This window comes from Pipistrellus kuhlii, unplaced genomic scaffold, assembly GCF_014108245.1.
Source record: "Pipistrellus kuhlii isolate mPipKuh1 unplaced genomic scaffold, mPipKuh1.p scaffold_m20_p_10, whole genome shotgun sequence".
Classification (NCBI taxonomy): domain Eukaryota; kingdom Metazoa; phylum Chordata; class Mammalia; order Chiroptera; family Vespertilionidae; genus Pipistrellus; species Pipistrellus kuhlii.
In genome coordinates, this window is record NW_023425405.1 from 21,962,564 (window position 1) to 21,975,328 (window position 12,765).

At 42.2% G+C, this 12,765-nt stretch overlaps 1 protein-coding gene across 1 annotated transcript in view; it reads left to right on the forward strand.

Moving 5' to 3' along the window:
* Positions 1 to 12,765, forward strand: part of CLCN1 (chloride voltage-gated channel 1) — a 28,662-nt gene that overhangs the window by 4,503 nt on the left and 11,394 nt on the right. Inside the window, exons 6-12 of the mRNA XM_036429121.1 lie at positions 402 to 479; positions 1,501 to 1,579; positions 6,799 to 6,924; positions 7,230 to 7,314; positions 7,530 to 7,631; positions 7,944 to 8,028; positions 8,296 to 8,445. Coding sequence (XP_036285014.1) covers positions 402 to 479; positions 1,501 to 1,579; positions 6,799 to 6,924; positions 7,230 to 7,314; positions 7,530 to 7,631; positions 7,944 to 8,028; positions 8,296 to 8,445 — 705 coding nt within the window. The remainder of the gene's footprint in view (positions 1 to 401; positions 480 to 1,500; positions 1,580 to 6,798; positions 6,925 to 7,229; positions 7,315 to 7,529; positions 7,632 to 7,943; positions 8,029 to 8,295; positions 8,446 to 12,765) is intronic.

A 12,765-nucleotide genomic window follows, 5' to 3' on the forward strand; every position in this document is an offset into this window, starting at 1 on the left:
ATACCACAGTGCTTGCTGTGCCCTCGGCCTGGAACACTCTTCCCCCTGGCACACACGTGACTCACACCCTCATTTCAATAAGGCACTACTCACCGGTGACCATCCCTGAGCACCTTCTCTAGACACCCCTGATCCCACCTCATCTGTCCTGTCTCTCTCTGTCCCCTTGCCCTCCCTCAATTTCTTCCTGGGCCTTAGAAGTTTCTGAAATGATAAAATGCGGTATGTCACATCCCTTCCTCTCTGGGATGGAGCTCCATGAGGGCAGAACTCCTGCGTTACTCACGTCTGTGCTTCCAGCAGATAGTACGAGCCTGGAGCAATAAAAGTTAGTGCCTGGAATGCCACAAAGCCTCCCACCTGGACTCCTGCTCCTGACCTCCCCCTCGTCTCTCTCCCAGGGCCCTTTTGTCCACATTGCCAGCATCTGCGCCGCTGTCCTCAGCAAGTTTATGTCCGTGTTCTCCGGGGTGTATGAGGTAAGGGGGGGAAAGTCCAGTGAAGAGTGCCTGTGTGTGTTCAGGGTGTCAGGAGGGCTGCCTTCGCTCCGGGCTGGGCTGGATGCTAAAACGGGGCATGGCGCTCTACCATGCTCCCCTGATCTCCACACACACATACGCCGCCTGTCCTTGCCACCTGACACCTCTGTTCAGCCTATGCCTGTCCAGTAATGCCCCCCCTCTTCTTGCTCTGCACCCCTGCATTGGAGCCTGCACACGGCTCGCTCCTCTGTTAACCTGCAAGTCCACCCCTCTGCCCCGTGTCTGTTCCCCTCCCTGATTCCCTCCTGTGCTACCCTGTCCCTTCCTCACTCCACCCCATCTCTCTCACACTGCCCCTTACCTCAGCCCTCCGCCCTCCTTGTCCCACGCGCTTCTCTGTTGCAGACCGTGCCTGAGCAGCTTGACCTCGTGGTGTCGGCCTGCGCAGTGGGCGTGGGATGCTGCTTTGCAGCCCCTGTCGGAGGCAAGTCCCACTTCCTCCCCACCCGTTTCCTGAGCATGACTTGGAAGGGGGGGGTGGTCTGGGTGGCCGCCACAGCTTTGGGGTGGAAGGCGGTGCTCACTGAAGGGACTGGTGGGTAGGCCTTCAGCACCTGGTCTCCAGACACCCACACTTTTCTACCAAAGAACTGCATGCCCTTTTGAGGCTGACGGCTATATCATGCAGTTTGTCTGAAGTCCTTTCCTCTCTCTCTTGCTACTGACACTCCTCTCCCTGATTGTCCCCACCTCCTGCCTCACTCTGGTGATCATTGATTGGCTTACCTGCCCACCATATATTTACCTAACTTTTATTTCATTTTCTATGCTTGGCCTTGCACTATGAGGTCACTTCCTGTCTTGGCTTGGGAATTGCGGGGGCAATGGGACCACTATGATTCCTTGTGACTTAAGCCTTTCCTTTTGCCTTATTCCCCACCCTTGCTTGTTCTCCATTCCTCTCTGCCCCTCTTCCTCTCCCCTCCCTTTTCTCTCTTGGTCTGTCTCTCCCTAGTAGCAGCCATACTATTATACTGATATGCTGACGGTGGGCTGTGCTGTGGGAGTCGGCTGTTGCTTTGGGACCCCACTTGGAGGCAAGTGATTTACCCCTCCTACACCAGCCCACTTGTCTGACCTTGGCCCCCAAGCAGTTGTCAGCATCCCCACGTATGAGTACTACCAGTTAAAACCAGGGTATAACAAAAACAGCTAGCAGAAACCGGTTTGGCTCAGTGGTACAGCATTGGTCTGTGGACTGAAAGGTCCTGGGTTGAATTCCGATCAAGAGCATGTACCTTGGCTGCAGGCACATCCCCAGTAGGGGGTGTGCAAGAGGCAGCTGGTTGATATTTCTCTCTCATCGACTTTTCTGGCTCTCTATCTCTCTCCCTTCCTCTCTGTAAAAAATCAATAAAATATATATTTTTTTTAAAAAACAGCTAACTTCCAGTGAGCATTCACTAGTACCACGTGCAGGCAACACTCTAAGCACTTTATATGTATTCCTGCCAAAAGCTGCACAAGACTGAGATTAGAGAGGAGAGAACATGTTACTTTCCTTGTCCTGGATGACTAATAAGCAGGCATGGTCGGAGAAAGCAGTTGTATGTGTTTATTTACTCCTCAATGCTCGCTGTAACCAAACCCACAGAACAGGGATTATTTCGACCAGTCATTGGATTCATCGAGTGACAGAAAGGACACTGAGTTGACAACTGGACGAACAAAATTATAGGAATAGCATATGCTTCCTAAATGCACCAGCTGTTAGAGGTATCTTTTCAATTAAGAGAATGTGATCAATCCTTTTGTGGAGGAGGTAGCTAACGTGGCTTGGCCTGGGGATGATACATGGATAAGCGCTCAGAGTTAATGAAAATGTATCATGTTCCCTTGTCCTGACACTGTGCCAGTGTGCTCTGCGTAAGGAGGTGAGATCAACAAATGCTTCAGCTGGCAACCCTCTTGCCCTTCTGTTGTCAGTCCTTGACCTTAGAGTCACTCGTCCCTATCCATGAAGGGTAGTGTGCTGGAATTTCTACGCAAGTTAAATTTCTCACTTAATGTCTATACTCACTTTCACTTTTATTTACTCTTTCATCTCACACATCCAAAAGATGTAAGGAACACTTTTAGACAGGTAAAACCATGAAAAGAACCTGAATTTTCTGCATAAAATTGGAATTTCTGGAATGACGGAGGAAGGTTTGTATTGGCCTTGTGTAGAGATTGGGAAAGACCATAGGAAAGTTACAGAGAAAACATGTCCCTGAAGCCCGCATAAACAAGCAAAATGTGGCTCTTGACACAAGAAAATGTTAAGCATTGAAAAGTGAAGATGCCTTTTTAATTTTTTTTTTAATTAAATTGATTGAAGTGACATTGGTCAACATGAACATATAGGTTTCAGGTATGGGTTTGTATGTTATAAGATCTGTATGTTGCACTGTCTGCCCACCATCCAAAGTCAAACCTTCTTCTGTCACCATATATTGAGAGCTCCTTTACCCTTATCCCCTTCCCTCTGGCAACTATCCCAATTCTGTTTGTGTTAATGAGTTTCCCACCTAGGAGTGAAATCATGTAGTTCTTAGCTTTTTCTGACTGATTTAGTTCACTTAGCATAATGTTCTCAAGATCTATACATGTTGTTGCAAATGGCAATATTTCGTCGTTTTTTATGGCTGAGTAGTATTCCATTGTGTATGTGTACCACATCACCTTTACTCAGTCCTCTATTGTGGGACACTTGGTTGTTTGCATGTCTTGGCCACTGTAAATAATGCTGCAGTGAACATAGGGGTGCATATATCTTTATGAATACATCATTTTGAGGTTTCAGATCTATACACAGGAGAGGAATTGCTGGGTCATGTGGTAGCTCTATTCTCAATTTCTTGAGGAATCGCCAGACTGCTTTTCATAGTGGTTGTACCAGTCTACATTCCCACCAGCAGAGGGTTCCCTTTTTTCAACAATCTCTCCAAAGCTTGTTAATTCTCATTTTGTTGATAATGGCCTGAGGGGGTATCTCATTATAGTTTTGATTTGCATTTTCCTAATTGTCAGTGAGGTTGAACATCTTTTCATATAATTGGCTGTTCATATGTCTTCTTGGAAGAGGTGTATTTTCAGGTTCTCTGCCCATTTTTGATTGGGTTGTTTGTTTGTTTGGTATTGAGTTTTATGAGGTTTTTATATATATATTGGAAATTAAACCTTTGCAAATATCATCTCCCATCTGGTTGCCTGCCTTTTTGTTTTGTTGTCAGTTTCTTTTCCTATATAGAGCTTTTTAGTTGATATAGTCCTATGCATTTATTTTTTACTTTACTTGTGTTTAGGATCAAGTTCATAAAATATTCTCTATGACCAAGATCTATAAGTTTGGTACCTATACCTTCTTCTGTGTAACTTATTGTTTTGGGTCTTATATTTAGGTCGTTGGTCCACTTTGAATTATTTTTTTTGTACATGGGGGCAAACTGTAACCCAGTTTCATTTGTTTGCATGTGGCTTTCCAGTTTTCTCAGCACCATGAAGATGTCATTTTTAGAATGTTTGTACTAAGTGGCAAATATTACATGGACTTGCAGGCAACATTTCTTGACTGGTTTCATTTTATGAACATAGACTAACTCTGAAAGAAAAAATTACTATTAAGATCACTTATTCACTATCCAGTCAACTGTTAATTCCTTGCAGGCTTACACTGATTAAAGAAATAAACTTTAGCATTCTACCGAAATGACAAACATCTTTTTGTTTCCATTATGCATGATCTGCGCTGCCCTCTGGGCACTGTGCTAGACCCTGTGCTCTCAACAAGCTCACCTTGAAAGGGTAGACAGGCAGGCAAAGAGACCATCACTCACAGAAGTGTCTCCCTGGCAGTGCAATGGGAGCCTTCTGCTAAATTGCCAGAGTGGGGGTGGGGAGGTGGGGGCTTGTCAATAGAGCTTTATAAGAGATGGTGTTTGATCTGACACTTAGGGAAGACAGCTAGAAGAGGGTATTCTGGGCAGAAGAAACAACATGCAAACTCTGGGGGATATAATGATAGTCGAAGAGTATTGCTAGAAGATTCAGGGGAGGAATAACAGGAAATTAATCTGGGCAGGTAAATGGGGGCTAACTCATGAAGGTCTTTGTAGGCCTTGCACAAGAAAGTAGATTTTATGTATTCTCTAGGCTAGAATTTGTATATTGCACTGTCTGCCCACCGCTCAAAGTCAAACCTTCTTCTGTCACCAATATGTTTTTACAGAACACAGCATTCATTGTGTTAAGAGATGGAATGTGCAAAAGGGATTCTGAGGTCAAATAAGTTGGAAAATCCTGTGTTTTTTAAAATGGAAAGGTTACCAGAATGTTTGATATGCTGACATGCAAAATGTGGCTCAAGTTCAGCATTTCCCACAGAATCCTTTTTTTTAAAAAAAATTACATTTTAAAAACACTCTTGTTGAATAAAATAACATATGGCTTCGTTGTTACTAACCCCCACTCCCACCTCGCAACCACACAGAATTCATTTTGCAAGGACCTTCTCAAGGGCCTCATAGCATCTCATGGACCTGACTTTGGGAAATGCTGTCACAGTGAAGGGGAGCCCTTGAAGAACTTTGACTAAGGAAGTGCTATGGCCAGCTTTGCAGGCTGATCCCATCCCTTTGGCAGGTGTGTGCAGGATAGAACTGGCTTGTGGATTAACAGATTTAATCCAAGTTGAACAAGAAGACTACTGTCATTATCATGATGCCAGATGACAAGAGACTGAACGAGGCAGAGGCAGAAGAGACAGAGATGAGGATGATATATATGGGCAACAGAAAGTAAAATTGATGCAACCTGGTGATTGATTTTATGTGAGGATATGAAGGATAAGACAGAATAAGGAATCTAGGCTAACTCTCAAGTTCATAGTAAGGAAATTTGGGTGGCTAGTGGTAATGAACAAGCTAGGGAATATAGGAAGGAAACAGGTGTGGGAAGTTGATAATTTTTTTAAAAATATATTTTATTAATTTTTTACAGAGAGGAAGGGAGAGAGATAAAGAGTTAGAAACATCAACCAACTACCTCTTGCACACCCCCTACTGGGGATGTGCCTGCAACTCAGGTACATGCCCTTGACCGGAATCGAACCTGGGACCTTTCAGTCCGCAGACCGATGCTCTACCACTGAGCCAAACCGGTTTCGGCGGAAGTTGATAATTTTTACTTTGCATATGTGGAATTTAAAGTTTCTGTGGCATATCCAAGTGATATCAAATAGGCAGCTGGGTTGGTAAGTCTGAAGTTCACAAACTGGAATAAAACCATAGTTTTTATTCATCAGTAGCCTATAAGTACTGGTTGAATCTATGGGCATAAATGAACTTGAGAGACAAAGTGTATATATGAGTAACAAGAATAGGAGGCCAAGACTAAGGCCTTGGGTTGGATAGAGGCAAGGGAGGCAGAGGAGAAACCAGAAGAGCATCCAAGATGGGAGAAGAAAGTGATGTTACGGAACTTAAGAGATCAGAGCACTTCCAGAGGCTGTTTATGTTTTTACTGCCTTGTTTCCTAGCACATTTTCTGTTTGGCTCAGGCTAATATTAAAATTAGCTCTCATTCCTGAGTATAAAGTGACAGACGGTTAGGGGAAGTGTCCCAGAACTTCATCATGGGAAAGAAAAATCTAGCCTCGGATTTCAAGAAATGGTTGTAAAATATTCATAAGTTGGATAGTTTATACCCAGGCAAATCAAAGCTGACTGTGGTTCTGTTACTGGTAAAGGAGAGAGACTTTCTCCCTGATTCTCTACTGTGTTGAATCCTCCTTTTAGGGAAAGAAGGCAACTGCCTTGGTTGGTGTGATTTGAGGAGCAGGGGCAGAAGGGTGGTTGGCAAAGCTCAGTCTGCCCCAGATTCCCCATTCCCTCACTCAGTTTTCTGAAATTCCACCCATCCTATTCTCTTCTGTTCTCTTTCTTCCTTCTTTCTCTCTCATGACTTTTCTGCAGAAAAAAATTTAGCGACTCTTAAATCCTTGTAGGTACCTGACTTTGTGAATCTCACCCAACCCTACTTTCTAAGGGATGGAGAGAGCATGACCACCTGATCCTCATATGTTGTCCTCTCTGTGTCTTGTTGAACCACATCCCTGGCCTACACGATGCTGCTACCATGACTAGGTATATGGTTTAGAGCATGGACTCCAAAAGAAAAGGATTAAGCACAGACTCCAACAGGTCCACAGGGTGGGAGTGAGGGAGAGAGCCTTTCACACTTGCCTGCACCTAACCCTACATTCGTGCCCCTACAGGAGTACTGTTCAGCATCGAGGTCACTTCTACCTACTTTGCTGTGCACAACTACTGGCGAGGGTTCTTTGCAGCCACGTTCAGTGCCTTTGTTTTCCGTGTGCTGGCCGTGTGGAACAAGGATGCTGGTATGGGGCCCTGGGGTGGAGGCACCTGAATAGGGCGGCTTGTGATGGGGTGTGGAGGGAAGCTCCGTGAGGCAGTGCAGAAAAGGAATGGATGACTTTATTTGGGAAGTGGGGCCAAGACCCAAGGCTATAGGACAAGGAATAGGGGAATACTGGTTGTGCATAGAAAGAAAAAATTAAAAAGAAGAGTAGATGTTGGGCTTGGAGGAAGAAGGACTTGATCCCTAAATCAGATGATTTCTGGTTCCCTCTCAATGGGTTTTTGTGACACTCCCACCATAATCCTCTGCCTTTCCATCCTTTAGATACCATCACGGCTCTCTTCAGAACCAATTTCCGAATGGATTTCCCCTTTGACCTGCAGGAACTGCCAGCTTTTGCCGTCATTGGGTCAGTGGGGTCACCTCCTCAGGGAGTGGTGAGATGGGGGTGGCGTATTTTAGGATTAAAAGGGACCCAAGCTGGGAAGAAGGCGGGGCACGCATGGGAGAACATAAATTGTTGGGGAGAGGTGGGTAGAAAGGGAAGGCAGATGCCTGGTGTTTGGTCCCCATGGGTAGGACTGAGGGCTGGGGGATTCATTTCTGTATAATTTACACCCTCAGGATTTGCTGTGGGTTCCTGGGAGCTGTATTTGTGTATCTGCATCGCCAAGTCATGCTCGGTGTCCGAAAGCACAAGGCCCTCAGCCAGTTTCTTGCTAAGCAGTGAGTCACTGCCCTTACTCAGTCCTTCCCACTTACTTTCTGGTTTCTCCATGAGTTCCTCTTTTGAAATTTATGAGGAAGGTGTTAAATGCCTTTTGGTGGCTTGTGATAAAATACAAAAGCCCTGATACTATATATAGGAGGTAAGTGGTGTGATTTCCCCTTTAAAGATGATATTTTGGTGGAAAGATACTCTGTTTAAAGAACTGAGACTACAGGAGACCACAGGAAACTTCAGCTTGCCAGAATTCAATGTGGCATTCACTATGGGTTGACTGAATTCAGGGACCATTCATTCTGTTTCTTTTTCAGCCGCCTGCTGTATCCTGGAATTGTCACCTTTGTCATCGCCTCGTGCACCTTTCCACCAGGAATGGGACAATTCATGGCTGGAGAGGTCAGCTGCAAGGGAGTCTGAGGGTGGAGTCAGGTCACTGAGCTTATGATAGGGACTAAGCCAGGACTGGGCCACGTGGAAAAAGGGAAATAACACAGATGTCCCTCAGGCTTCTGAGCATAAGGACTTTTGGCCAAGGATAAAAATCTATCCATGAGAGAAGAGCAGAAGGGACCTTTGAAAAGTAAGACTGGAAGTCAGTTCCCTAAAAAGAGGAAGGACCGAACATCCCTGGAGAACTACCCCATTTCGCTTCCCCTCTTACAGTTGATGCCTCGTGAAGCAATTAGCACCCTGTTTGACAACAATACGTGGGTCAAACACGTGGGTGATCCTGAAAGCCTGGGCCGGTCAGCTGTGTGGATCCACCCACAGGTCAACGTTGTCATCATTGTTTTCCTCTTCTTTATCATGAAGGTACCTCTCCCTACACTCCTGACTCCCTAAGCTTCGTTGGTTTTCAACCTAGGAATCCAGGGTTTGCATAGGGTAGGAAAGGGTGAAACTGCATCTGGTGTTTGTCCAACTTAAAAAGAATTAGCTTAGAAACCATAGAACAAATTGCTCATTTTTGTAGGTGAACCTAGAACAATGATCTAGGTCCATGGTCGGCAAACTGTGGCTCTTTGGTCCCTTGAGTGTGCTCTTCCACTAAATATCACTGCCTGGGTGAGTCTATTTTGAAGAAGTGGCATTAGAAGAAGTTTAAGTTTAAAAAATTTGGCTCTCAAAAGTAATTTCAACTGTTGTACTGTTGATATTTGGCTCTGTTGACTAATAAATTTGCCGACCACAGATTCTAGGTTAATTGTTCCACTCGTGTCAACTTAGTGATGTTGTCAAAATTATTATAACCTGCCGAAACCGGTTTGGCTCAGTGGATAGAGCGTCGGTCTGCAGACTGAAAGGTCCCGGGTTTGATTCCAGTCAAGGGCATGTACGTTGGCTGCAGGCACATCCCCAGTGGGGGGTGTGCAGAATGCGACTGGTCAATGTTTCTCTCCCATCGACGTTTCTGGCTCTCTATCTCTCTCCCTTCCTCTCTGTAAAAAAAAAAAAAAAAATTATCATTACCTTTCCAAAGGTTCCACTCATTAAATTATTAAGATATCACAACAGTCAAATAAACAAGGGCAAGATAGATTTCAGCAAAATAGATAACTGTAAAAATCTCATGTAAATTAAGCAAGGCCCCCACATATTAGATAATTAGGCACTTCATTCTCCATGTATCCGATTATCCATTTCTAGCTGATTTACATGTCCATTTCCCCCGAGTTTAGTGGGTAATCTGTTTTCTAGTCTTGCAAAAGAGATAAAATATTTTAATCCATGTTATTAGTGACTATAAACAATTTTTATAACTTTTATTATTCTCAGTTAGGTAGTGAGGCTGTGAGTGTCTTGCCATTCTCAAACTTCTTTCTTCTAACTCCAGTTAGGAAACAAAAGCTGATCTCTTTTCACATCAATTCTTTTTCACATCTGCCTGGCAAGGATGATGTATTTATAGACTTCTCAATTATTATCTTATACAGAGATATTTTAATTTCCACCCCTGGTTGTGACATCTGTTACTATTACCAATTGCATATGTTTTCTTTTTTGATGATTGCCTTATTACTAATAGTATGTCTTGCCTGAATAATCCAGGCAAGACATATATATTAGGGCTCCGTATATTAGGGCTCTCATTTAAAAGTCTGTCCACACTGAACTTTCATGTTTTTGAATATTCTGCTTATTTATGATACTTTTTATGAATCTGTATTTCACCAGAATATGAGTCACTAAATAAATTTTATATTGTAATAGCTATAGTGGGTTCACTTAATCATTTATTCAATAAATGTTACATACCTTCTATGTGCCAAGTACTTGACTGCTGATCTTTGGCAAATCTTATGTTTATGATTGAAAAAAAATTTTTTTTTATGTTTTTTCTTTGTTTGTTGCTGCTCATTTGATGTACTTGTCAATGATTTAGAGATACCAGGCACTTTGACACACCAGGTTCCAACTTTGTAACTCACATTCTCAGGATTTGCTGTGGGTTTCTAGAAGTTGTGATTATGTCTGTTTTTCTCTATTTCACTTCACTTGGGTTAATTGAATCTATAGCTTCCACATTTTGCATATCTGCTTTATTAAATTTTGTTTCTTCCTTCAAAATATTTGATATTGTCATCATAAAGCAGTTCACAGTGTCTTGTTAAGGATTTTTTGGGGGGAGAAGAACTTTCTTTATAGACTTTTATCTTCTCTAATTTATAAATCTCAACTTCCTGTAATTGTTGTTGAATATACAAAACCATCTGCTATAACCAAGTCCAAGTTTTGATGGCATTTCAGAATTTATCATTCAATTATAATAATTGTGTTTTTCTGGTATTCCTATAGAACTATAAGGTAAAGTTGGGGACATGTGCACTTTTAAACTGTCAAGCTTTTGAAATATTTTAGAGAAACAAATAATGTATATTTTTCAGCATTTTCCCCACAGCTCACCTCCCCTCTCAGGATTCCCAAGTATATATCTGGAAACCTACCATTTCACCAATTAAAGTTTATTCTAAGAAATTTACTAGATGATATAGAAAAATTCAACTGTATGCCACTACTATTAATTTTTCACTGAGTTACATTTGAAAATATTTATATCATTAGTATATCAGGAAAAGGAATTCACACACTTTCTGGGCTATATTTCAAACCCAACAGTTTGCATTAGGCCTATTATTTTCTATCATATTTATAAACATAAAAGTCATCATGGCTATAAATCCATATTACTTAATTATCACTGTCCTATCATTGGACACATAAACATACCATTATTTTTTCCAGCGTGTGGGCAATCAGCTACAGAACAGAATGAAAATATAACAGTGACTAGAACTGTTTTCCCACAGTCTGATTTAAAATTCATGTGGTCTTCTGGCTCCATTAAGTGCAGGCTGATAAGTCTCCGTTCAGATCTTTTATAATGTTGAGGAAGGGAACCTCCATCTTCCTCAATCTTAAGACTTGGAAAATATCATTATGTTGTAAGTCAGGAGGTTTCACAATGAGTGTGAAATATAATTACAACTTCTCATTTCCCTTTCAATAAGTCTAACATGATTACCGAGTGTCACAGAGTTCTTAGCACAGCCTGAAGCTCCACAGAATTCTTTTTTGCCTGACCTTCAGATTGCTTCTTGTGAAGGGCCTAAATAAAGTAGAATCTGTGATCTTGGCTCTCTAATTTCCCATCTCCCCAGAATTTAAAATCTTGGGAGTTAATTGTATTCTACTCACTTGCATTGCATCCTGATCTTCCCTTTCATGTGCTAATAGCTCAGAATTTTGGCTAGTCTCATGTGCTATTCTTCATGCTATAGGAGTTGATACTCCTGTGTCCTCTGTGTTCTTCCTCACATCGTGGAGGCTAATCGAAAGTTCATCCTCTGAAATCAGACCTGCCAGCCACCTGTTATCTGTAGAATGTCCTGAGCCTACAAATCCCTATGGCTTTGCAAAATCCCTTATGTACTTATTCCAAAGATATGGTACAGAATAGTTCAAGGGGTCTCAAACTAGCATAGGTCAGAGGCACTTAAGAAGCGTAAACTGCAAGTTGCCTAGAACTCTGTCTCCAGAAAGTCAGAAATGGTAACCTCCATTATATCTGATCCCTTGTAGTTTAACCTCACATTCCCCGTGAACATTACTGTTGGGTATTTTAGCAAATATTAGCTGTCAGAGTGTTTTCTGTTTTGTATGAATACTATTTGACCAAGATCTCTTCTTTCTTTCTTTCCTTCCTTCCTACTGACCTACTCACCTACTTATCTACATCCTACCTACGTTTCCTGAGCGCTATGCCAGTACAGAGAGAAAGCAAAGATAACAATACACGCCAGGCCTTCTCAGTCTATATTCTCTTTGTGTATTCAACTTTTCCGTTTCAGCTGTTTAAAAACAGATATTCTAATGTGAAGAACAATGGATTTTGTCTCATTCCAGAGTTTCTGGGGTGAAACCTTCTCAGAGCCTTTGTCCCGTCCTCTTGAGGTCAGCTCTGGCTCAAGGGAATTCTTTCTAAGGTTCAGGAAATTGAGAAATTTACTTTTCATTAGTATACAATGCAGTTGGTGCAGTTTTTAAATTGTAAATATTTTGATCCTAGAAATCTGTTCTGATCTTTAGCAACTACCATCTTTCAACCAAGTTAGTTTGAGATCCTTTTTCCAAGATCGGCTTGCTTATTTTGAAGTATTATGTAAATCTATGTCTCATTAAAGTTCAAGCACTTCTCCTTTCCCATTCTATTTCTCAATTCTGTGTATTCTTTGCTACAAAATGCACATATTTCTTTTTCTAAAAATTTTCCCAGTTTCCATTGGCATACTACCTGACAAAGAGGGCCTTGACGAATCTTTCTATTACACTGGCTGACTCACCTGGCTTTCTCCAGGTGCCCTTCCTGTATGGCTAAGGTGGGATCAGATTTTTTTGATCCTTTGTTTAAAATAACTTGATGTCACAGGAAATGGCTCAGACAGGACAGTTGTTCCAGTTTCCCCTGAGGTTCACCATATAAATGGCTTTGTAAATAACTACATTAAAGCTCAATTAGTCACACAGTAAGTCACCAAGACTTTAAGGTGTCTGCCACTTCCAACTAGGGATCTTTTTCAGAAACAAAATTTGACTCAGAAAAATATCTTTCAGCTTCAAGAGTTCCGAGCTCTT